The sequence below is a fragment of the Anas acuta genome, chromosome Z (assembly GCF_963932015.1).
Source record: "Anas acuta chromosome Z, bAnaAcu1.1, whole genome shotgun sequence".
Lineage (NCBI taxonomy): Eukaryota > Metazoa > Chordata > Aves > Anseriformes > Anatidae > Anas > Anas acuta.
The window spans coordinates 8,312,421-8,337,125 of record NC_089017.1 but is presented as its reverse complement, the minus strand read 5'-3'; the positions used below and the strand labels follow the sequence as shown (position 1 = coordinate 8,337,125).

The 24,705-nt window shown below is 37.1% G+C and overlaps 1 protein-coding gene across 7 annotated transcripts in view; it reads right to left on the bottom strand.

Moving 5' to 3' along the window:
• Positions 1 to 24,705, bottom strand: part of NIPBL (NIPBL cohesin loading factor) — a 163,377-nt gene that overhangs the window by 73,044 nt on the left and 65,628 nt on the right. For all 7 annotated transcript variants that reach the window (XM_068666341.1, XM_068666339.1, XM_068666342.1 and 4 more), the window contains exons 5-8: positions 21,689 to 21,788; positions 19,876 to 20,027; positions 18,224 to 18,384; positions 9,737 to 9,830 (exon numbers count right to left, since the gene is read on the bottom strand). In XM_068666341.1, coding sequence (XP_068522442.1) covers positions 9,737 to 9,830; positions 18,224 to 18,384; positions 19,876 to 20,027; positions 21,689 to 21,788 — 507 coding nt within the window. The remainder of the gene's footprint in view (positions 1 to 9,736; positions 9,831 to 18,223; positions 18,385 to 19,875; positions 20,028 to 21,688; positions 21,789 to 24,705) is intronic.

The following is a 24,705-nucleotide window of genomic DNA, read 5'->3' as shown; positions in this document are numbered from 1 at the left end:
TGTTTATATAAAAACACACTAAATATAACCTACATAATTTTAATGTGTAGTTGTACATATATCCGTGTTCACAAAAAGTCTAAATAAGATTGGTAGGAAGCACATCATTCCTAGATCAAGATGCAATCTAGAAAGTTGCATTGCATTTCTAGGAGTTTTAGCAATCCACTGCAGGTGGAGAAGGGATCATTTCAGAGAAGATGGAACAAAAAAAACCGCCACCAAAAAAAAACAAAATCTGCAGGTTCAGAATATCAACTGTTAGAAAATAGTCAGTGAAAGCAAGTTGAATACAGAAAAAGATCAGAATGATCCTTCATAAGGTCCAGCGATGAAGATTTAATGATCAGCATGCTGACATTAGCCATTTCAGTTGCAGATTTTTAAATAATTAAAAAAAGGCGGGGGGGGGGGGGGTATCAAAACACATACGAATGTTGTTTATGGAGGGTTCCCTACCTTACACATTCATAGAAAGATGAAATTAGAAAACATATTAAAAGATAAATCCATCTTTCCTTCTTCCTTAACTTAGATTCTGATTGTTCATTTTCAATTTCTTTTTCTTTAATTTCAGGTAAAATCATTCCACCCCCTTCCCACACCCATTACTAGTAGAAAATGCCTATTGTCTTAAGGTATTTTTCTGCTGTTCCCTGCCTTATCTCCTCTCTTTTGCTTCCTTTTTTAAAGGTATGAATTTTTACTTCTACATGCACTCATTCCAGACGTAATCTATACATTTTTTTTAAAAAAGAGGACATGTTTCATTAAAAACATTCTCCCAATTCATCACATTTAATTTTTTATTCCTCAAATTAAGCCAGCTCCCCATGACTGTTAGCCTAGAAAAACTTTATAAAACCAAGCAACTTTTCAACTTGTCCCAGCTGTGATTTTAAGCTACAATTTTTGGCTTAAAAAAGAATACTGGTTTAAAGGGTAAAAAAGGGGAGGGGGGAGGGTGAAAGAGAGAGAAAAAGGGTGGGAGAAAAATAAAAAGTTGGGGAAAGAAAAGCTGGGGGGGGGGGAAGGAAAAGTGGGAAAATCTGATAGGCTAAGAAGGAGAAGGAAAAGGAGAAGGAAGAAAAAAGAAAAACAGGAAGAGAAAAAAAAATGGAAACAGAAAAGAAAAAGAAGAAAAAATGAAAGGACCAATAGGCTTCAGCCTGCTCTTGTTTAAACAAACAAGCATTTCTCTGATCCCATTCATCTGCTACAGAATACTGCTCTTCAGAAAGCAGTGACTGAGATTATTATTATTATTATTATTCATTCTGTTTTAGGTCATCATAAGTCAATACTTCTAACAACACTCAAAAATTTATTGGAAGACAGGTCCCCATGTGCTTCAATCAAGAAACACCACTAAACAAGCAAGTACCTTTATTCTTCATCTTACATGATCACTACATATTTTAAGAAATAATAATCACTAAACAATGTACTGACCTGGAAAAAACAAACAAACAAACAAAACAACAAAACAGATACATCTAGCAAAGCTTCAGTTCAAATGAAAGGTGTTCATTTACTGATGAATTTGCATAGGCTGCTATACTTTATTTTCTCTCTCTTGTATATTCTGTGAGATGTCCTATAGCCTCTGTATGTAGAGCTGGGTATAAAATGGGTTTATCTTACCCAGTTCTCCTTGGCCATGACAAACAACTCCATATTCTGCCAACAATAACTACAATGTTGTTCCCAGTTCCTGTTTTGACTCACCCTGATTTTAAAGATCTTCCCACTACTTTATTTCCTCTACTTCATTTTATTTAAATTCAAATGAAACACTACAATCGATCACCAGTACCAAAGTCCTGGTTATACCCCACAAGGCTCACTCACTTGTCTTCCCATCACAGATTCCTCTTCTTGTGATGCACATGTGCATGCACACACTTATCCCAGTTACTGTCTCTTTAGACAACAATTTACAAGATTTTCTCAGCATATTGTATAGCAGAAGTTGCTAGCTACTGATTTCCTTTAAGGTAATGACTACCACTCGTTGGAAATACAAGCTGCATTTTTCTTTCTACAAATATTAGAAGCAGCTCAAAACTTTTCAAAGAGAACTTACTGACATCTTACCCTTGAATTATCACTTCAATAAATACTTCTGAAGTTGCAATATTGGAACACTTACTGTTCTACACAGTTACACTTCAAAGAGAGGACAAAGATTCCATTCTCCCTTGCCCTAATCTTTTAAGTAAATATGGCAAGATTATTCTGATTTGGTATTAATTTGGATTTTTCATGCTGAAAAATAACACTGCAGCAACAGATTACGTGGTTCTTTATCTTTGAGTGGACTTGAGGAGGTCAGAAGGATTTCACTGCATTCCATTGAATGTACTTTGATTCCAGTAAATGAAGAAACAAAGTACAGTTTTTACTCTCCTAGGCAGCACTACGAATAGGTATCTTCCTCCTGAAGGAAACTGCTGAAAGACATTGATAGAAAGGCCTATGAGCTGCACTTTAAGAGCACATGTTCTGTCACTAATTTCATGTATTTCTGAGATGTCTAATGATGGTTAAGCCTCTGGCAACAATTGGACTTAGAAGCTACGATACCTAAGTATTGAGGTAAAAAGAAATTGAAAAAAATTAAGTACTCTGGAGCAATTTCATTCTACCAGAGACATTAACAGTGCTGATCTTCTATCACATATTGAACATGTACCATACTCTTGGATGCTTAAACTTCAGACAAAACATTACTCATCAGACAAGGAGAGTTTTGCCTAATACTGTTGAAGTCAGTCTGTAATACTTCCTATGTGAGAAGGCTTGAGACATTACATATCTGAGAACAAAGTTGTCACAAGACTTGCTGATAACAGAATAAATGCTTTTGTGGAAAGAATACACAGACAGACAGGTAGGTATGACTGAAGCAGTCAAGATTCCAAGGTTGAGAAGGTAAATGCTCTCAGTGTCCTAAATTGTAATGATGATCTTTAGAAATGATCTTTGTGAATGACCCCAACTTTAGAATACTCTTTCAGAAAAGAGAAATATGTAGGCAGTTTTCTAGTTTAAGACTAGAGACATGCAGTAATTCAGGAGAATAAAAAAAAGTCTGATTTGCTATAGTTGATCTTCCACAGTACCAGTAAAAGAATTTTGTCCAAACTTTTTTTGTACATGACAAGACTATACAAAACTTGTGAGATAAAAAGAGACTCTTCATTGGTTTGGGAAGGTCACTGTATCATTGCTGAACAGCAAATACTGATGCAATGTCATCCAGATAATGCCCAATATAACTGACAAGCAGGTAACATCACAGGAAATAAGGACTCTACATAGAACAAACACACCCATAAACAATACCTCTATAGCCATTCAGTAAAAGTCATCCTTAACACCAGGATAACCCTGGGATTAGTTCTCTATATCAGTTTTCTTAGTGATTCATGGCACCGAGTATAGAAGTTTTATGAACTGCTTTGGCAATTTGTAAACACCTTTTTTTCCCCATGACTTTTGACTGATTTCTTATCATATCCTTTATAATGCAAGCAACTATAAAATGCATTGCATTAACTGTGACTTAGCCATCGTAGAATTAAAAGTTTTAAAAATGCATTTTGTTTACCACGAAATGGCTTCACTTGCCCACTGTGCATCAGCGACTTGGGTAGCAAACAAGCTTCTGTCCAGGAGGTTACACACATCACTGACATCTAAATCTTTTATTTTTTGGCTGCACACTTTCTAATCATGTCATAATACTGACATCTTATTTAACCATTCATGATACCTTCTCTGATGATCTCTGAGCCTCTTTAGAGCCACTTGCCTTTTAAAGCTGACCAAAGTCCCACCAGTAGTCACATCCTTTGTTGTGCTCCATGTGATTAAAAACCAGTTATTAAGGTTACCAGGAACTTAGGACTCACATATTTAAAAGAATTACTAGCTTTTCCCTTGCACAACAACTTCAAACAAATCATTCCAAATAGTATCTTCATTTTCTTTTAAATCCCTTGCAGATAAAGGTTCTCAGATGTTGAAAGTCTTTCACCAAACCTACATGCTCTTTTGCAAGAGGTATTGCTCCCTGTGCATGAAAGCCAGAAAAAAACTACTAGTGAGGAAATGAAGACTGATGGATAATACTTTTTTCACAGCATGTTGGAGAGATACACCACAAACAATCAAGCTTTATGCCTTTTTAAATTCCTAACAAAGTGATCCTCAAGACTCCATGAACATTCTTTAAGAGGGTACCAAATTGTTATAGGTCAAACCTGAACACAGTATTCCAGACTTTTTTCTTCTGAAAAAGTCTTTGGGAAGAGAGCCTTTAGCAAATGCATACAGTCTGCATGCAAACTGTTAGACTTCACATCTGAGTAGTTACATGACAAATTATTTCTCTAAGGCAGAAATTGGAGAAGCTGGAAGAACAACCAGAGCATCCATGTTACACTGGTATTGATGTTTGTTGGAAAAGCTGGGAACCTGGTGATGACAGAACATGAGGAACATTCACACATTACTGCCAAAAGACCTTAGGAGACAGCAGTTACATTGTGTAAATGAAAAAAACAAAACCCATATATATATTATAATGATCCTAATCACCTTCATGTAAATTGAATTTTTATGAAAACGTGATCAGACAAATTCACCCTGAAAATCTCATTAAACCAATCTCACAGTCGGTAATAATCATCTTGAGAATCTGCGTCTCCATCACACACAGAAAGGGAAAACACTGTCTTTTCAAAAGGAAGGCAAAGGATTGTCCAGAGTATTATACATAGTCTGTATGATTTCAGTACATGCTAGGAGACCAATTTCCCTGTAAGGATTCAGAGAATAATGAAGAGGTAATACTCTGAAGTGAGTTTGTTAAAAATAAGTATAATCAAATCAAAATAATGTGATTCTATAAAGCAGTACATCTTGTGGATTGAAGAGAACTGAGTCTCTGAACTTAAGAATGGCTTTCTACACAGTGTCTCATAACAATTTCAACAACAAGCTGGGGAAGTACGGTCTAGGCAAAAATACTGTAAGATTGCGGTATATCCATTGTAAAAAATGTTTTCAAAGAGTATCAATTGCTCTTGGTAAAAGTGGGTGAACAGAGTATAGGTAAACAAGTGCAGCTTTCCAGAGCACAGTCATAGGAATAGCAGTATTAAAACATTCTTCAATAGCAAGTACTCATGTGATAGAATTAGAGTACCTTCATTAATCTAACTATCATAAACTTTTGATGTTGAGTGTTTGAGAGGCTTGCAACCTTTTTTAAAAACAGAACCAAAATTTACTATTATCTTTTCTAATTGGAATACCCTTTCGAATCAAAAGAAATTCGCTAAGAATAAGCACAAAATTCTTACCCATCTGAAAAAGAGCAATTGTAATAACGTAACAGGAAGATAGACAAACTCTACAGAAAGACAGCGGTATGTTTACAGCAGCTTGCAACAAGAATCTAATCTATTATCAAGGAACAGCTATTCTCTCATATACAACTGGAGTATAATACAAAAAGTCACCTACAGTACTTCTCTGATTACTCATCCTTCTAAGTCTTCAAATTATGTTGTATGTATGACTGAGGGCAGTACATCAAGACATGCAGACAAATTAGAATTCAGATAAGAGCAAAGACAATTAGAAGCTTAGAAATGCTGAGTTTTGTAAAGACGATAGCAAGATGCAGCATTGTTCGGTCTGTAGAAAATTAGATTGGTGGAAGACATGATAACAGCCTTTGATATGTAAATGAAAGCTATACAAAAAAAAGTATGTGAATATTTTTCCTTGCCTTCAAAAAAGTTAAGAAGTGTTATACCTAACTCCAACAAAAATGATTCATGCAAAACATTCAGATAAAAGATTGCTAGCAATAGGAATCAAACAGGTTGCATGGCAAGAGAAAGGAAACTATTATTGAAATTTTAACAAAAGAATGCATAGAAGTTACTGGGAGTAATACTGGCACAGCTCATCTAATATGAGGGTAAGAAGATGCCCCCAAGTCCTTTCCTGCTTTATTCTGTGAAATCTTAGAATACTCCTCTGGACACCTTCCCAAGTTTTGTACTGGATATAAAGAAATTACTCTTTATTTTTACTAACAGACTGCATTGTCATTTGTTTTTAAACAGCATAACTTCATTTAGAATTCAAACTTCAACAGATAGCATATGAAACAGGTAAAGAAGAACATAATTTGGAACAGACTGCATTCACTTTCCACATACTCTTTCGACAGATTTCAGGTAAGAATCCCACCACTTTCTCTGTAGCTTCAAATGCCATATGAAAAAATCAGTTTTGTCTGTTCTATATTAGAACTACTGTATTCAGAAGCATCTTTGTGTAAAAAGGTAAAACCTGAAGAAGCAAGAATGAATGCTTATTTTGGCCTTGTCAGAAAACACATCGGAATAAATTTTTTCCACCTTTCCTTCAAAGGAGAGAGGGAGATGGTGTTTTTTACTTAACAAATACCCTTGGCAGCACTGATGTCTGCAACAGAGCTTAGAAAATATTCTTAGTTTTCCTTGAAATCCACAGTATGCAGAGACCAAGTATAAAAGAATACTGGAGAAGTCTTAGAAATCCCTAAGAAAACTAAAGTCATCTTTCCAAGTTATTCAGAAAATAATCAAGCACCCACACTAATTTGGAAGATAATATCCTCTAAATAAAATATAGTTATGGCTGTAATTTTCACTCTTATAAAATGTTGGAAGGCTATTGTGCAATATTTCCTGTAAGAGAAAGATCAACAATTTCTGGAGGGAATATAACTTATTTCTTCAGGTGAGAGGGACGGGAAAATGAATACTATAGTTTAATAAGGGCTGCTGTTCCTTACAGATGTTTCCCAAGGAGTTCAGTAAACTGTATGGAAATAGAACTACAAATATTCTCTTTGGAAATCAGTAGACTAAGAACCTCATGGAAGATTTTTCTTTCTACACATCTTTAGAAGTTCTCTTCAAAAATAGAATGTTTTCGTAAGTTCCAGGGTGGTAGGAAAGTAGAACAAATAGATAAAGGATTTTAATAAGTAATCCATCTTCAGTAATGGATTCCATAAAATATTTTATGAGATCAACAGAAGGAAATTACTCCTTGCTAATTCTTCATAGATGAATTCATAGAAATGAATTTTCCATGAAAGCAGATGAGATAATAGATGACAGCATGAAAGCAGAGCCGCTGTTCTGTATACATAGCTAAAAATCTAAAAATTACATTAAAAAGAAAGGAAGAGAGTCCAGCCTAGAACTTTCTGCATAAAACTGCTGCTGCTCTATTACCTTTACAGGAGCAAAAGAGGTGAAGTGATTTCTGTAACAGAGAAACTTTACTCCATTCAGTATGTGAATAACCAACCAAAAGAACAAACATGACTTCTGTCACCTCTCAAATATTTTCCTGAGTTACAAATAAAACTTCTTCCCCAGATTCTGTGAGACAGCTATTGTTCAGTCTTGTTTCAAGACTGTGCAACCACATTCTCCAAATCTCCAGAAGTCCTTGCAATTTCCATGTCAAAAGTACAGAAATGCAGTCTGTACCTGTATGTTCAGTAATTGCCTCATGTTTCTATATATAGAAAAGCTTAAATATTTTAATACCCTTTCCTGAGATATTCCTCTTGATTGATGATACCTAATGACATTCTTTTCATCCTCCCAAATAATTACATATTTTGCTGATGTTCTTTATCGCAGTTTGCAACTTGTCAAACAAACTTTCAAAGGCTCATGAGAGCAGCCACAAAAAACTCAGTATCGGTACTTGTTTGCTCATCCCTGGAAAAAATTTACCAGCATAACCAACCACTTTCACTTCAAAGCATAGCCAAAACCTCACTGTCAGGGATCACATTTTCTAAGCGATATTGTAATTATCTGTCTCTTCAAAACATTTATAAAGTGCTTGATTAGAGGAAGTAATGCAAAGTTCTTGCAACATCAAGAACTGGTGCTTTCAATCAAGGTTCATTAATCTCAAAGAAGGCACAATGCTATCACCATTAATAACAGTATTTCAGTCGTGCTTTATCAGTGTAAATCTAATACACAGGTAAATAAATCAAAAAATTTCTCTTGCACTATTTTAGCCCCTCTAAATGCTGAAATTTCACAATCTGAATTGCACAATCAGACTGTTTTCAGAAACAATCCAAAGAGATATCCCTTCAAAACAGGTTCTGAGACATCCAACTGAAACAGCTGCAATTAAAAAAAAATAAAATTCAAATATTCTTCTGGCTGAGTGGTAATCATATCTGAGTGGAAGTAGCTCAGATTCACAGTGTTCTGAATACTCTATGAACAATTTTGTGTAATGAGTTAAAGAAAAACACATTTAGTCTTTGCCATTTTTACAAGTCTTAAAAAAAGTCCTTTAGCACAAGACTGACTAAAATAATGATGCTGCTGGCATGCTACACAAATACTTATCACTTGCATTTGAACCACATTTTTTGCATTTCTGTCTAACACAATATACGTCTACAGAAGATGAACCATAGAGATCACTTAGCAGTCACAGGATAATACAGTTAAGAAGGGACCTCAGGAAGTCTTTAAGTCCATCCTCCTGCTCCAAGCAGGGTAAGCAAGGGTGACCATTACACAGGGCTTATCCAGACTGGTCTCGAAAACCTCCAGGAAGCGAGAATGAACAGATTCTCCGGGCAACTTTTTCTAACAGTTAACTATCCTGATAATGAAAAAAAGTTCTTATATCCACTCAAAACCTCCCATTTCAGTTTATGTCCATTGTATATCACCCTTTCTCCACACCACTGTGAAGAGCCTAACTCCGTCTTCCTAATAATGTCCTTCTAGGTCTGGGAAGGTTGCTCTAAGCTCCCCACGCTCCAAAGACTTGATTTATCCAGGCTGACAAAGCCAAACTCCCTCACCTGCTCTGTATACTCTCCCATTTTCTGTTCTCCCTCTCAACCTAACCTGACCATCCAGAAAGACTCAGATTTGTTCCAGGGTTAAAAGAAAAGCAAACACCATTGCATCTTTTTACTATTGCCATGAAAATACACAAGCACTGAAGACCTGTACTAGAAAAAATGTGCCCAAACCCCTACATTGCTAAGTATCATGCATCTCAGTCATTGCTTTGTAAGGATAATATTATAAACAGCAGTATGTGTTCTAGATTTTAGCATAAATAATTATTTTGAGCAGATTTTTTCTGTTCCATTTCAACTGATATTTTCCCCTATTCCTTCTCCACATCTAATGTTTTAAGGCTTCGTTTATATATGTGTATAGTGTTCATTGAACTACTTTTAAATTCATGTTCTTTAAATTTGATGATTGCAATTAAGACAACAGTTGTATGTTAAAATACTTTTGAGCTAGTTAACAGTTCAATACTCGTAATGCTGCCTTGAAACCATTTGTTATGCAGAGTAACTGAAACCATTCTTATAAACAGCTTAGTCTTCCTATTGGAAAGGATTTAAAATCCTTCTGTCCTCCATTAATTTGAGCTACTTTTAGAAGTTTTTGAAGTATCATTAATCAACTTTCGGACCTTCAGAAATTTCTGCTGGATCAGGGCTCAAAATAATTTTGTTACTGAAATCTACTGACATACTCTCTAGTACTATTTGAAAACAGAAGTCAGAAGGACTAACTAAATACCTCTTTAAACTCTCTGTTCCTTCAAAGTGGGAAAAATACATTGATATATATGACTGCTAGACTACCTTTAGGGGTTCCATCACTTCCAGCTGGAGAGCAGACTGACTGTGGTGACCTCAAGGAAAAAGATGCAGCATTCCTTATTGAAGGATCGCCATCCTAAAGTGACAATGATAAAAATTAACATTATGAACATGAACATTTCATAAAATAAAGTCTGAAATTAGTACATACACTGATAAAATGGGTTGGATGAAAAATCATACAACAAATATTAGAAAAATAATTAGGTATATAAAAATCGTTATCATTTTGACTGCTATGCAGACAATGTTCCAGAGCACAAGTGCCCTATGTATCACCTAAATATGCACACAAAAATAAATGTATGTACATATCTTTTAGCTGAAGTAATCACTTTTGGCTGACATTAAGATTCCATTTACAAGTTTTTTGTTACAAGCACTTGAAATAAAAGGCTGATAAGCACAAGTATGAACTCTATATAATAAAAACAACTTATATTGAGCATAAAAAATATATTTTTAAAACAAACTAAACATTTTTTTCTACTTAGCCTACCCTTAAAGCTTATCTTGAATACCATCATAATTTTACATTTAAGCAAATTTTGTATTTACCCCGTCCAGGTTACATACATCAGGACTGAACAAAATCTGTAGCAAGCCCATTGCAGCAGGTGAGACAGTCATGTGTATGTCACAACTTAAGTGATTTTATCAAGTGATTTGCCTCCTTGAGAGTTAGATAGGAAACAACTTGATGGCAATTCAGAGAAATTTCCCAAAAGAAAAAAAATAAGTTCTAGTGTATTTTCAGTTTTGTGCAAAACAACTTGCTTTAATGGAATTTCTAATTTCTAACAAGCTTCACAATATATACCAATTACAAGGTAAGGATGTTTGTCCTCTAACTTTAAGAATGTAAATATGACTTTTTTCCTCACACTACCTTAAAATAAAATATGAAAGCCCCTATTCAGATTCCCATTTTAATAATTCTTTTTCAATCACTTTCATGGTGCCCTCTGCTGGTCAAGAATATATTAATTCAGTCAAGGACCTTACTAGATTTAAAATTTTATGGAACAGTATTTCATAGTGTTAGGATTGTTTTTTAAACAATGTCTATAGAACATTTTGGGGAAGAACAAATTAACAACCCTTATATCTATGAAGAGACTATTTCTGTAACTATTAACAAATTGCAAAAAGTCTATTTTTTTTTTTTTAGAGTAAAGTCATGCAAGGGAAGCTTCCAAAGTGGTTTGTTAATATTTTTTTCTCATAAAATTCTGATTCTTGGTTATTTCAGTAGCTAATATGTAATGTAGCTTATATTGAGATATCTACATACAAACACAGTTCTTTCATATAACTTTTTCCTTCTTCACTCTTTTTTTTTTTTTTCCCTACCCTGAATTCTCTGCCCTAAATAGTTTTTGTCCTTAGGACCATTTTCAACTTAATTAATTGAATGTTAGAAGGCTCAACAGTAATTAAGTTTCTACAAGTTTCTACAAAAAGTTAGCAGCAGGCAGTAAGCCAGAAAGCTAAATTGTCATTTGAAGGAGATAGAAGCCTGCATAGATAGGCTACCACATACTCCCTTTGGCAATGGCCAAACAGCCAATTTTCCCATGCCTAGCAGCAGACTAGACACCACACATGTTACATCTTGTGAAGGCATAGTTCTCACTGCTTAGAGCAAAGGAATGAGTTTGAAATTTATGGATTGAAGGTGCTTACAGGGCAAATAATATGAATCAGTAAGAAACCGAATTTTGTTAGTCTCACCATCCATGGGCAACTTAGAAAACACTTCCATTAGGTTTTCTTTGCCCCCACAGCAAACTGAATCTAACTCATACTGTACTATAAACTTATTTTTGCAACACTGTTTACAGAAAGAGTTGTTTCCTCACATGAAGAAAGCCTCATGTGCAAAGAAATATAATATTCAGATTCAACACGATAAAAAGAATTACACCTTCAACTTGCATGTGTGTGATTGTTAGTAAAAATGATTCCATATCCTGGCATATGAATTACTAATTTACTTACAACTTTAAAAAATTGCTTATTAACTGTTTAGGGTATACATTTTTACTAGGACAGGAAAGGCCCTCTACCCGTAATTGCCAAGGACACAGGCAAAGACATCTTTCATTAGGTTAACTAAACATACTAACTAGGTAGACAACCTTCCAGGTGCAAATAGCATTCGTTTTCTAGCTGATAACTTTTCAGAAGTGCTCATTTGCTTTTTCAGAGTTTTATCAAATCTTGGAATGTAAGTGCAAACTTACATTTGAGGGATGTTCTGAAGTTTTGCAAAGAATGGTCCTTAAATTGAGTTTATGTGCAATGAACTTCAGGAGTGTACTTCCTGATTTTGTATACATTATGTATTGCAAATACACAACATCCTGTAACTATTCACAACTTTTAATGTAATAAATTCCTTAAAGAATTATTGAAGCTATTATTTTTTATGATTTAATCATGCTCATTTGTAACTGTATCTATACCAAAGATCACAATGCTTCTGAAAAGGTTGCAACATCATGATTAAACTTATTATTCATATATAGATGCAAAACTTTAATTACTCCAAATTCTTCAAACTGTTTTCTGTCTACTAAAATGATCTTTTAAAAGTATAATTACAAATAAAAGTGCAAGTTTATACTTTTTACTAGTCACAGATTATTCTTAGTTGCAAGGGACCCACAAGGATCATAAAGTCCAACTCCCAATTCCACACAAGGCAACCTAAGAATTAAGCCATGTATCTGAAAGCACTGCCCAAATGTTTCTTGAACACCAACAGCCTTGATGCCATGACCCTGGGGGGCGTGTTTCAGTGCCTGACCACCCTCACAGTGAAAAACTTCTTAATATCCAAGCTGAACTTACCCTGGCACAGCTCTAAGCTCTCCCCTCGTATTCTACCGCTGGTGATCAGAAAGAAGAGATCAGCACCTCCCTCTCCCCTCCTCTTCATGAGGAAGTTGTAGACAGCAGTGAGGTCAGCCCTCATTCTCCTCTAAGCTGAACCAAAGATCCTCATCTGTACCTGGTAAATTGTGCCTTCTCGTCCTTTCCCCACCTTTATACACCTCTTTTGGCACATCCTAATAGTTGTATATCATCATTATATTGTGGAGCCCAAAACTGCACACATTACTCAGGATGAAGCCACACCAGTGCTGAGTTCAACAGGGCAACCATTTCTTTTGACTGTCTCGGAATCTATAAAGATCTCTCTGCAAAGCCTATCTAGCCCTATGGGAATTAATGGCTCCTCCCAATTTAGTATCATCTGCACATTTAGTTGGTGTGCACTCAACTCCTGTGTCTAGGTTATTGATAAAAACATTGAAGAGAACTGCTCCTAAAATTGAGCCCTGGGGAGCACCATGTATTGACTGGCCACCAGCCTGATGTTCCAATATTTACTGCTTCTCTTGGAACTTGACCTTCTGCCAGTTGCTCACCCATCCTATTGTTTATACAATACCTAGCGGTATGCTTGATGCTTTGTCCAGAAGGATATTGTGAGAGACAGTATCAAATGCTTTGCTAAAATCCTGCCCCCAAACATATCCACTACTTTCCCTTTGTGAACTAGGTGGGTAACCTTGTCATAAAAGGATGACCTTCCCTTCACAAACCCATGCTGCTTTTGACTGATCATCTTTCAGGTGTTTATTAATGACTCCCAGAATAATCTTCTCCATACTTTTACCACGCACCAAAATGAGACGGACAGGCCTGTGTAGTTATCAGGGTCTTCTTTCTTGCCCTTCTTGAAAATTGGAGTAACATAAGCAAGCTTCCAGCCAGCTGGAACCTCTCCAGATTCCAAAGACCATTGATAAAAAACAGAGAGGCCTTAAAGAAACATTGTCCCACTCTTTCAGTACCCTGAGATGAGTTCCATCTGGCCCCATGTGCATTCAGTCACAGCAGCAAATCCCATACTAGTTCAACATCATCTGGGAGTTTATCACTCCCACAGCTACAGTCCTCCAACCCAGGACTCCAGTGGTCCTAGGACCAATTGTTGGTGCTAAAGACAGAGGAAAAGAAGACATTAAATGTCTGTCTCATCTTCATCCCTGTTTGTGGGGTGACCAGCCACCAAGTAATGGACTGATGTTTTCTTTAGTCTTCCTTTTGCTGTTACCATACCTTAAAAAGTCTTTTTTTTTTTTTCCTTGTTATCCACTAAAGTATTGGGCAGCTTCAACCACAACTAAGAGCTTTGGCTGTATGAGTTTTCTCCTTACAATGGCAAACAGCATCTCTGTACTCCTCTGGCATAGGCTTACCTTGTTTCCAAAGTCTATATAATTTCTTTTACATCTAGGTTCCTAAAAGAGATCCCTCAACAGCCAAGCTGTCCTTCTGCCACACTTGTATTCCAATATTTTAAATTAATTATAATTCATTATACAAATTAATAAATATAAATTTATATAATCAATACAAATCATATTATAATCATATAAATTTATATATAATTATACATATAATTATATATATAATTATATAAATTTAATTATATTAAATTACCTGCTTCTACATTCTTAAAAGACTGCTCTTAAAAAGTGACCACCATTTGTGGACCCCAGTCCCCTCCAAAGCAAATTACCAGGAGACCTCAAACAGTTCCTTGAGACTAAAGTCTGCTTTCCCAGATTCCAGGGTAGCATGTGCCAAAAGTTTTTCTTGTATCACCAGAGATTTTAAGCTCAACAATTCCATGATTTCCATGGCAAAAACAGATGCCAATCATCACATCATCCACAAGACCATCTCTGTTTACAAACTACAGATCTAGGAATGCACCTTTCCTAGTCACCTCCCTTAGTAACTAAAAGCCATCTGCTATGTGCTTCACAAATTCACAAGACCTGTTTGTGTCTGCTTTATGATAGTCTCAGTTAACATCTAGGAAGTTGAAGTTACCCACAGTGACAAGGGCAACTGATATAAATATTTCCCTTAATTCTTTATATAATACTAGATCACTGTCATCATCCTCGTTGAGTGATATAGAGACTCACATAACATCTGCCTTATTAGCTTTCCTCCTAAATCCTAAAGGCCAGAGGCTCTCAACTGCGTCATACAAACAGCAAGCCCTGCACAGTCCAACCCAGCCTTTATATACAGCACTACTCTTCTGTCTTGCCTATGCTACTTAGCTCTCCTACGAACCTACAACCATCCATCACAGTGTTCCAGTCATAGGACATTTCCAACCAAGCCACAAAATCATTAATGGTTTGGGTTAGAAAGGACACTTAAGGATCATCTTGTTCCAACCATCCTGCCATGAACCGGAACACCTCCCAACAGATTGCATTGCTCAAAGCCCCATCCCACCTGTCCTTGAGCAGGGATGGGCAGCCTGTTGCAGTGCCTCACTACCCTCCCTCATAGAAATGAACTTCTTCGTTATGTCTAATCTAATCTACCCTCTTTTAGTTTAAAGCCATTACCCCTTCTCCTCTCACTACAAGCCCTTGTCCCGAGCTTTCCTGTAGGCCCCCTTTAGGTACTGGAAGGCTGCTATAAGGTCTCACTGGAGCCTTCTGTTCTCCAGGCTGAACAACCCAACTCCCTCAGCTTGTCTTTGTAGGAGAGGTGCTCCAGCCCTCTGAGATTCCTCATGGCCCTCCTTTGGACTCACTCCACCAGGTCCATGTTCTTATGTCGGGGGCCCCAGAGCTGAACACAGGACTCCAGATAGGATCTTATAAGAACAGAGCAGAGGAGGTCAACCCCTTCCCTCATCCTCCTGGCCACGCTGCTTTTGTTGTAGCCCAGGATATAATTGGCTTTCTGAGCTGCAAGTGCACCTTGCTAGTTCATGTTGAGCTTCTCACCAAGCAATGTGCCGAGGTCCTTCTCCCCAGGCCTGCTCTCAATAAGGAACACAGACAGCTGGGGAGTCTCACTTGTGCCAGTAATGTCATAGCTCTGAGAAACAGCCAAAGCTTCTAGTTCCTCTTTACTCCTCATACTGTGTGCATTGGCATACAACTGTTCCAAATATGCTCCAATGTACTTGGTATGTTGTGGAGCAGACTGAAAGTTCTCACCAGCATACTGCCCCACAAACATCATCATGCCATCCCATCCCATAGTTTATCACTAGTAAGCTTGGCTTCATCTCTTTTTCCTCTTCAAACCTACTTTAACGCTCTTTCAAACCAGCCTCACTAACTGATTAACAGAAATACTTTTTCCCCTTTGAGCTCCATGGAGAATCCTGTCAGGCCACAGGAAAAATGGTGTTGCATGCATAGACTATCCCAAGATCAAAACCCCCAAAATTCTACTGGTGACATGAGTGTTGGAGGCAGGTATTGATAAGCTGTATCCACCTTTTCCTTTCAGTATCATTCCCTGCATCTGGAAGGACAGAGAAGAGTAATACCTGTGTTTCTCATTCCTTCACCAATATACCCAGCGACTGGTGAAGGAACCCACCAGTCAATTTCTTTCTCAGACGCCTGGATACTCCTCAACCTGTCCACTTCCTCTCAAAACTCAGCCATGAAGCCGAGCAGTTGTTTTGCCAGGGCACACCTCCCTCAGGTATTCTTGCTACTGCCCTCAGGCACCAGTAGAAACCTCGGTCACACACTGCAACACACTCTGTGGCCTGGGTGGCTGCCTGTTCCCTTGGTAGTTCTGTCAGGACAGCTGCATCAGTCCCAGTGGGCGCTAACATCGCAGGGTACAAAGACATAGCTTGGAGCGGTCATCCTTGTTTGAGCTCCCTGGGAAGGGATTATAACAGTAGACCAAGGGTGTCAGGAGTGAAGAAACACTCTTGGACACCCACCAGGTGTCTTGCAAGCATCACACTCCTCCCAGCACGTAGCAACTACTGGTATGGGTCTCACCTGGTTTGAACCAGCAGGGGAGGCAACTGGCAGTGCCCAGCTCTCACCTGCCTCTCTCTTGAGATCTGCTGCCAGCCAGACAGTCCCTCCTCACACACAGCATGAGGGTGTTGAGGCCCAGAAACCCCCTCAGAACCACCACCACCACCCCAAATACTTTGCAAACCCCACTGTCTTCTCAGCAGGCGGCAGCTGCTGAGAGACTTACTGCTTTTTACCTTTAGCATTTCACCAATTAAACCGAACAATGATGGTATGTTTCACGTTTTCACAGCCTGTAAATTCTGAACGAGTTTCATTTCTAAGTTCTCTTTAGCTAGGATGAGGCTGCACTATTTGAATGACAAAATTAGTGAACATTTTTAAATATCTTGAAATGTAAACACTAGAATAAATTATCCTAATATTAAAGTTTTCCCAAAATCTTGTCTTAACAAAAGCAAGATTCTGCTGATAGTGTACCTTTAACACAGTTAGGGAATATATGCATACTTTATGCCAAGAACAGCTTCCTATTTATCAGAATTTGCGCTGCTGAAACGGAGACTGGGAAAAAACATCTGAAATTGTGTATTATGATAGATTCCTTCAATACAAAATTATTTTGTTTCAAATACTACTTCCTAGGTAATAATTTATTCAGCATAATAATTCTGTTTAAAATAAAATAAAAATAAAGTCTAATAAAACTAGTGACCCTCTTGGAGTTACCCATGGTTTTTGTAAGCTAAAGAAAACACTTTAAAGGGGGGGCTGTTTGCCATTAACTTTTGATGAAGCTTTTTAACTACTGCTATGCCTACTGTTGTAGGTATCATTGTGACCACACTGTTAAGACAGATGGCCAAAAACTTCAGTGCTTTCTGCTTAAGAGATGATAAGGGATTGTGTCAAGCTTGTAAAGCTTGCATCAAGATTCATCTGCAGGATGAGATCCTTATTAAGATGAAAATTAATCAACGTTTTTTTTAAAACAAACAAACAAACAAACAAACAAACAAACAAAAAAAAAAAACCTATGGGAGCAGTTAGCATTCAAGATTTCTGAAAGAATTTCTACTGTGAGAACTTAAGTCACTATTGGAAAATTTCCTTAAAAGAAACCAGGCCACCATAAAACACATGTAGACCAGTAAGAAAAAATGTCCATAAGTACTCTTGCTTTTGGCAACACTACTACAATCCTACCCAATATGTTATTCAAATATGTCAAATCTAATTGAGAATTACAGGGGTTTTCAGAAAGATAAATCAACTATGCACCTATCTAGAATCCAGTATTGTTTGCATTAATATATTGATGTAGAGTAAATGTAGCGACATTCTACTGTTTCTTTAAACTTTATGTGATAAACTCACATATATAAAAGATATCTTACTTTCATAACTTTAACAGAATTAATGTTAAAAACTGAAAGGAAACAGGTATCTTCCAAATAAAATAAAGCTTCACATGTTGAAGATGCACAGTTGACCAGACATGTCTGAAACTGAAAAATGTTTTCAGCGGTTTTATACATCAACAACAACACAATAAAATATCTGACTCATAAAGCAGATTAACACATATTTGCTTTATCAAAATAAATCAGTTTAGGGAACATACATCACTGCTTAGTCTGTGCACCATCTGTAGGTAGTCTTCATTTGAGCCATGTCTAGAATTATCAGCATGATGATTAGCTGAATTTCCAGACAACTGACTTGAAACTTTACTTTCATGGAGATTCCTCATCCCAGCTGTGACAATGGGACTGGACACTGAAGCTGAAATATAAAAAATGTAAATAATTACACTGATACATACATACTCTCATTAGCTCTTAAAGGTTTCACAAAAAAGCAACATAATTGTGGATATTAGTGAGTTGGATACAAGAGGTCTGGAATCTGAACAAGAGTAATTTTTACTTGATTGAATACTTTTGCCATAAATACCTTGAATTGAATCAAATACCTAAGATCTGAATTTTGAAGAGGACTCAAAATCTAAATTCCGTGTACAATTAGTCAAGCTCTCTCCACATCTATCCTAATTACTGTCAGTATCATTTTCTTAAAGACTACAGCAAACTTTATTTTCTTCTATATAATTTGTATTCAGTACCTTTAGTACATGAAACTTCCAAGGTATTCATGAGACATGCAACACTGCATACAGAACAGTGATATTTGTATATACATATGCATATATATATATATGTAAATATTCCAAGCACATTACTAAACTTTAAAACATATTATTTAGAAGAATCTAATGAGAATTTTACTTAACAACAAAAAAAATGACTAGATACTTTAACAGCGTTCATGTTGTTCAAGATTGTATTTAGAAAAGGGGAGAACACAGAAATCCATTCATTCTGAAGGTCGTCTTTGACAGTTACTGTATGCCCTGAGCATAATTCTAGCCAACTTAGTATTAGTCTAGTCTGTATTACAAAGGTTTGGTAAGGCTAGATAAGCTGGCAGCAAAACTTAATTACTCTGGCAAAAATGAGGTTTTTGCTAGTACAGATAAATGATGGCTATAGCTATCAAATAATTTTTTTTTGGTTTGTTCTGATTTTCTGTTCTTTCATACATGATAACTATGCAAAATAGCTGTACACAGGGGAGTAATGTCTCAAGAAATGTTTTAGTATTTTTTCTTCCCCCCCCCCCCTTTTTTTTTTTTGGAATATATATTGTAACCCTTAAGGGAGACTGATGGGTGATCTCATTGCAGTCTACAGCTTCCTCATGAGGGGAAGCAGAGGTGCAAGGTGCAGGCACTGATCTCCTCTCTCTGCTGACCAGCAATAGGACCCAAGGGAATGGCATAAAGCTGTGACATGGGAGGGTCATGCTAAATATCAGGAAGAGGTTCTGCACCAGGAGGGTGGTTGGGCACTGGAACAGGCTGCCCTGGTAAGCTGTCACAGCACCAAGCCTGCTGGAGTCCAAGAACTGTTTGGACAATGCTCCCAGACATATGGTTTGATTTTTGGGTGGTCCTGTGCGGAGCCAAGAGTTGGACTTGGTGATCCTTGTGGCTCCCTTCCAAATTAGGATATTCTATGACTCTATGATACTCCACAGAGAAGGTTAACAAAGCTAAATTAAAAAACAAACAAACAAAACCACAACAAACCTCTATCAACGCAAAGATTTGAATTAAGCATATGACTCCTTCACAGAGACAAAAAGCCATGAAAGATGCACATGAAGGTAAAACTGACATGATATAGGAGAATATAACAAACATCACATACTTACCTTGCTGCAACTGAGGATGCGGTGTATAAGTTGGAGGATGTGAATATGGCATGTATCCTGCAGGGCTTTGAGGAGCATATGGACTAGGCACCGGACTGTTCTGTTGTGCCAAAAATCTGTTACCAGAGCTTGTCTGTGGTGGCACAAACCGGCTAAAAATAAAAATTAAAAAGTTTTTATTAGTTGTAAAAGCAAATTTAGGCAATTTTATTATTCCTTTTGAAATATTATACCTCTGGAACATTATAAATTCTGGAAAAGACATTCTTCATTCAGAATTCAAAGGAATTCTGAAGCAATCAAGAACCCCCTTCAAAAGCTGTATTTAATTCTACCAATGCCTTCCTATATTCAATTGCTCCTTAAGAGTCGCAACCTAGGTATTGTATTAGTAAAAGGAAATAAAAGAATAAAAAGCATTCAGAAGATCTCCACCTAGTGAAAGGGAACAACAATGTAAGTTATAAATATTTACTAAAATAAGGTATGCTATTTCCAAAAGTTAGTTCCATCTTATCAGAAGCTTGAATGAAAATGACAGCTCAGGTTTAATTATCAAATAACAACAAGCTTGCTAGGATTAACACGGAGCCATTATGTGATTTTTCCAGTAAGATTTCAAAAGAACTGAATCTAACATGACAATAATGAGAAGATATGTAATGGGCAGACATGTAGGACCTGACACAAAGTCCACTGAATACAACTTATTCTTTCATCGCCTTTATCTTCAACTGATCTTAAAGATAGGATGCCATAAAAATCAAACAGGCTTGTGACATTAATGTATGTTACAACTTACATACTTTCTTGTATCAATTTTAAAAATAAAAATAGAGTAAGTACATGTTCTGAGTTACAGATAACACTTACGAAGGTAAGCTTCCACAGAAGGAAACAGCAAAATATTGAAAGCAAAGATTTTGCAAGAATTTTGAGGAGACACAGCACATCGTAATAATCACAATTCATAAAACCTTCTTCAGTATCAATTTTAGATATAAAACTAAAAGTAAAACCAAAACACCACTCTTGACAGTGTTGTGGGTGTTTGTACAAAGTGTTTTATTTGCCAAAACAATTATTACACTAACTTGAAGTGAAACGTGAAATAAAAGTGTATTTTAATAATGACATCTAATAATTGCAGATTAAATCTACTAACACCCAGTAATGGGACTAAAAATCAATTTTTTATCCAGAGTACTTTATTATATTCACAAACACCTAGATTACAGGTACATCCTACTGGCTGAAATTTGAAAAAGAACTTGCAAGTTGAAGAGGAAAATGTTGGCCAAGCTATTAGGCTATTAGGCCTGCCCTCCTATGTGTGGCCTTTTGTATAACTGTTAAAGCAGCACTCCATGCTTTAACAAGTCTTCTTTCCTACCCTCCTGTCACACTAGTACATAAAAGACACATACCCATACATGCCAAAACACATCCCCTCTTCTCTCCTATGTTCCTGACACCACTGTCAATCTGTCACAGAGAGCAACTAGAGGGGTGGGAGGAGGCAGATGGACACCTTACACAGGTAAGGTCTGCCAAAATTATAAGGAGAGAGAGTATGGAATCATGACCTCTCTTCATAACACAAACATTATTAAACTGGCAAAAAAGTGAGTAAGTGCTATATTTGACTTCTACAGCAGTAGAAACTCACCCTGCTGTCAGACAAATGCAAGATTTATCTTGATCTTGATCTTCTTACTGCCACTCACATACTTGCAACAAGAATTGACTGTCATCATAGAAAGCATTTGAATTTTGCTGCCCCTCCCTCTCCCCATTTAAAACATTGCATTACCTGGAAGGGCTATGTGAGATAGTGGTTTGTTGATAATTGGAAGATGCAGGACTACCACGCATGGAATTCTGAGAAATACTAAACTGCGACATCATAATCCCTATTAAAAAGAAGAGAGCAGTATTACTTTATATGCATTTCCTATTTAATCAAATAAGTCTCTCATATCAGAAATTATTATATACAAGGAGATTGGTAACTTTGTGAGTAGATGTTAATATCTTTAACTGTTAGAAAAAAATAAAAAGTCTAAAGTAGAATGTCTGTTTTACACCATGATACAGAAAAACACTCCCTAAAGCAGTGTTAATTCAGCTAAAAATTTCAACAAGGCTTCATTCCTCTTAAGTTCTTTAAGCTTCCTAAGGCAAACCTGCTAGTAATTAGAAACATTTTATAACAGGGCATATACTCACGTTCCACACAATTGTGTAGGTAGTGATTGTGCCAATGAGTAAAAGATTTGGGAGCTTCATAAGTCAGGACACAGAAATCTTATGTCACATTTTTTGAGTTTTACAGTCACATTCTGGAAATTCAGGAGCGAATTGCGACCTGGCATGTCACAAGTACTGCAGTGCTTGAAACTAACCCACATCTTTATTATGGGATACTAAATCAATCTTTTTTTTCCCCCATTTGTCAATGTAGGTATAAAGAATTTGCTAACAACCACATGACATATTGTGTTCAGTTCTGGGCCCCTCAGTTCAAGAAGGACAGGGAACTGCTTGAGAGAGTCCAGAGTAGAGCCACAAGGATGATTAAGGGATTGGAGCATCTCCCTTTTGATGAAAGGCTGAGGGAACTGGGTCTCTTTAGCTTGGAGAAGAGGAGACTGAGGGGTGGCCTTACTAATGTTTATAAATATGCAAAGGGCGAGTGTCAGGAGGATGGAGCCAGGTTCTTCTTGGTGACATCCTATAATAGGACAAGGGCCAATGGGTGCAAGCTGGAACATAGGTTCTGCTTAAATACGAGAAGGACCTTCTTCACAGTGAGGGTGACAGAACACTGGAACAGACTGCCCAAAGGGGTTGTGGAGTCTCCTTCTCTGGAGACACTCAAAACCCACCTGGACACATTTCTGTGTGACCTGATCTAGGTGTTCCTGCTCCAGCAGGAGTACTGAACTAGATGATCTTTTAAGGTCCCTTCCAATCCCTATCATTTGGTGATTCTGTGACTCTGGAAGTTGAAATGGTGCAAGTACAAATAAATTTACACGACTTTAAATGAGGTGATTTTAGCTATGAGACATTTGATTCTGTCATTAAACAGCATCAAAATCCATGTGCAAATTGGGAAGAGCAAGTGACCCAAAATCCACGTGCAAATTGCAGCTTGGGAAGAGCAAGTGACCCATGGAAGGCTGACAGCAGTCCAAAATTCAGAGTGCCTGGGAGTCATCAATCCTTGAATTACTATCACTGATTTCAGTTACTGCAATATTTGCACACAGAAAACTTGTTTCATAAATCCTCCCTGTTACTTTATTTTCTCTTCCCTGTTTTACCAGCAGAGATGTGATAATCCCCCAGGAATGCAGCCGTTACTACCTTCCCAGAAGGTGTACCAGAAGGTGTAAAGTGCTGCATTCCAACCAGATTAACACACACAAACTATCCCAGAGTAGGAGTGAAAGTCCCTAGGTGTCCTGAAAAAATCAGAGACCTCCGTATGTCACTGAAAAGATCATTTCATTGTCCTGAGTAACAGAAGGGGACACATCAACTCCTACGAAATTTGCTTCAATGGACACCGGTTGCCTTGCACAGAGGCAGGTGGCAAGGAATCTTCCACCCACCGGTAAAAGCCACAGGGACGCACTTGCAAGTCATCCATCCCCCAGCCACTTCTCATACAGTATTTTTTTTTGCTACAGGAAGTTCCCTGAGTCCACATGCAGGTTCACGTGTTGCAGATGTTCTCGCGAGAGGATAGGATACTCAACAGCTAGTTACAATTTTATTTTATTTTTTATTTTTTGCGAAACTATGAGCCCTTAACAACGAGTGTGGTGAGGCCCTGGCACAGGCTGCCCAGAGCAGCTGTGGGTGCTCCATCCCTGGCAGTGCTCAAGGCCAGGCTGGATGGGACTTTGGGCAGCCTGGGATGGTGGGAGGTGTCCCTGCACAAGGCAGGGGGTTGGGACCAAGTGATCTTTAAGTTCCCTTCCAACCCAAACCATTATGTGATTCTGTTATTAAAATTCATACACAGAAAGCTGACAGAATGTGCCCATATTAAAACTAAACAGATACCATACAATTTTATATAAACTATACAGATGAAGGTTCATTTTATGTTTAAAGCAAAGGATGCACTTTTAAAATACTTTAAAAACATATTTGGTTTCTCCTCCCTAAATTTTGAAAACATTTTGAAACACAGATGTGACATGCTTTGGTTTGAAAGATTATTTTTTTTTAAACATGTAATTTAAAAGAAAAAGCCACAGCTTATTCTGTGGCAGACAGTTCTCACTTGTGTATCAGGAGCTGGGGTGAAGGGCGACAAGAAAGGGTGGAGGAGAAATAAGAGGGTAGTGGCACAAGGAGGATGCAATCTGACAACTGAAACAAAAAAGTCTGTCCAAAGTAATGATGAAAATAAGGCCAGCATAAAAATAAGTCCCAAAAATTTAGATAAAAAAGGATCTGAAAGTAATCTATGGCCATAAATTCTAAAATATCTTGTATGTATTTAAGTTCTTGTCATATCACTATGTAGCAGATTTATGGCTGCACTGTGTATGTACATACCTGAAATATTTTGAAATTTCTTTTAACTGCAACTTCAGTTTTGGAAGTTGCTGGTGTTTGATTCTAAGAAAACATTATCCCAGTAAAAACACTCCTCTAACAAGTTTCCTTAACATATATTCCTGAATTTGACTATTTTTTAAATTTATTTTTAAAAAGAAGAGCGATACACAATTCCGTTTCAGCATTCCTACTAAATGCCAAAGAATGCACTATATAAAAACGCAGCTCAAGATCACAGAAAAAGTCTAT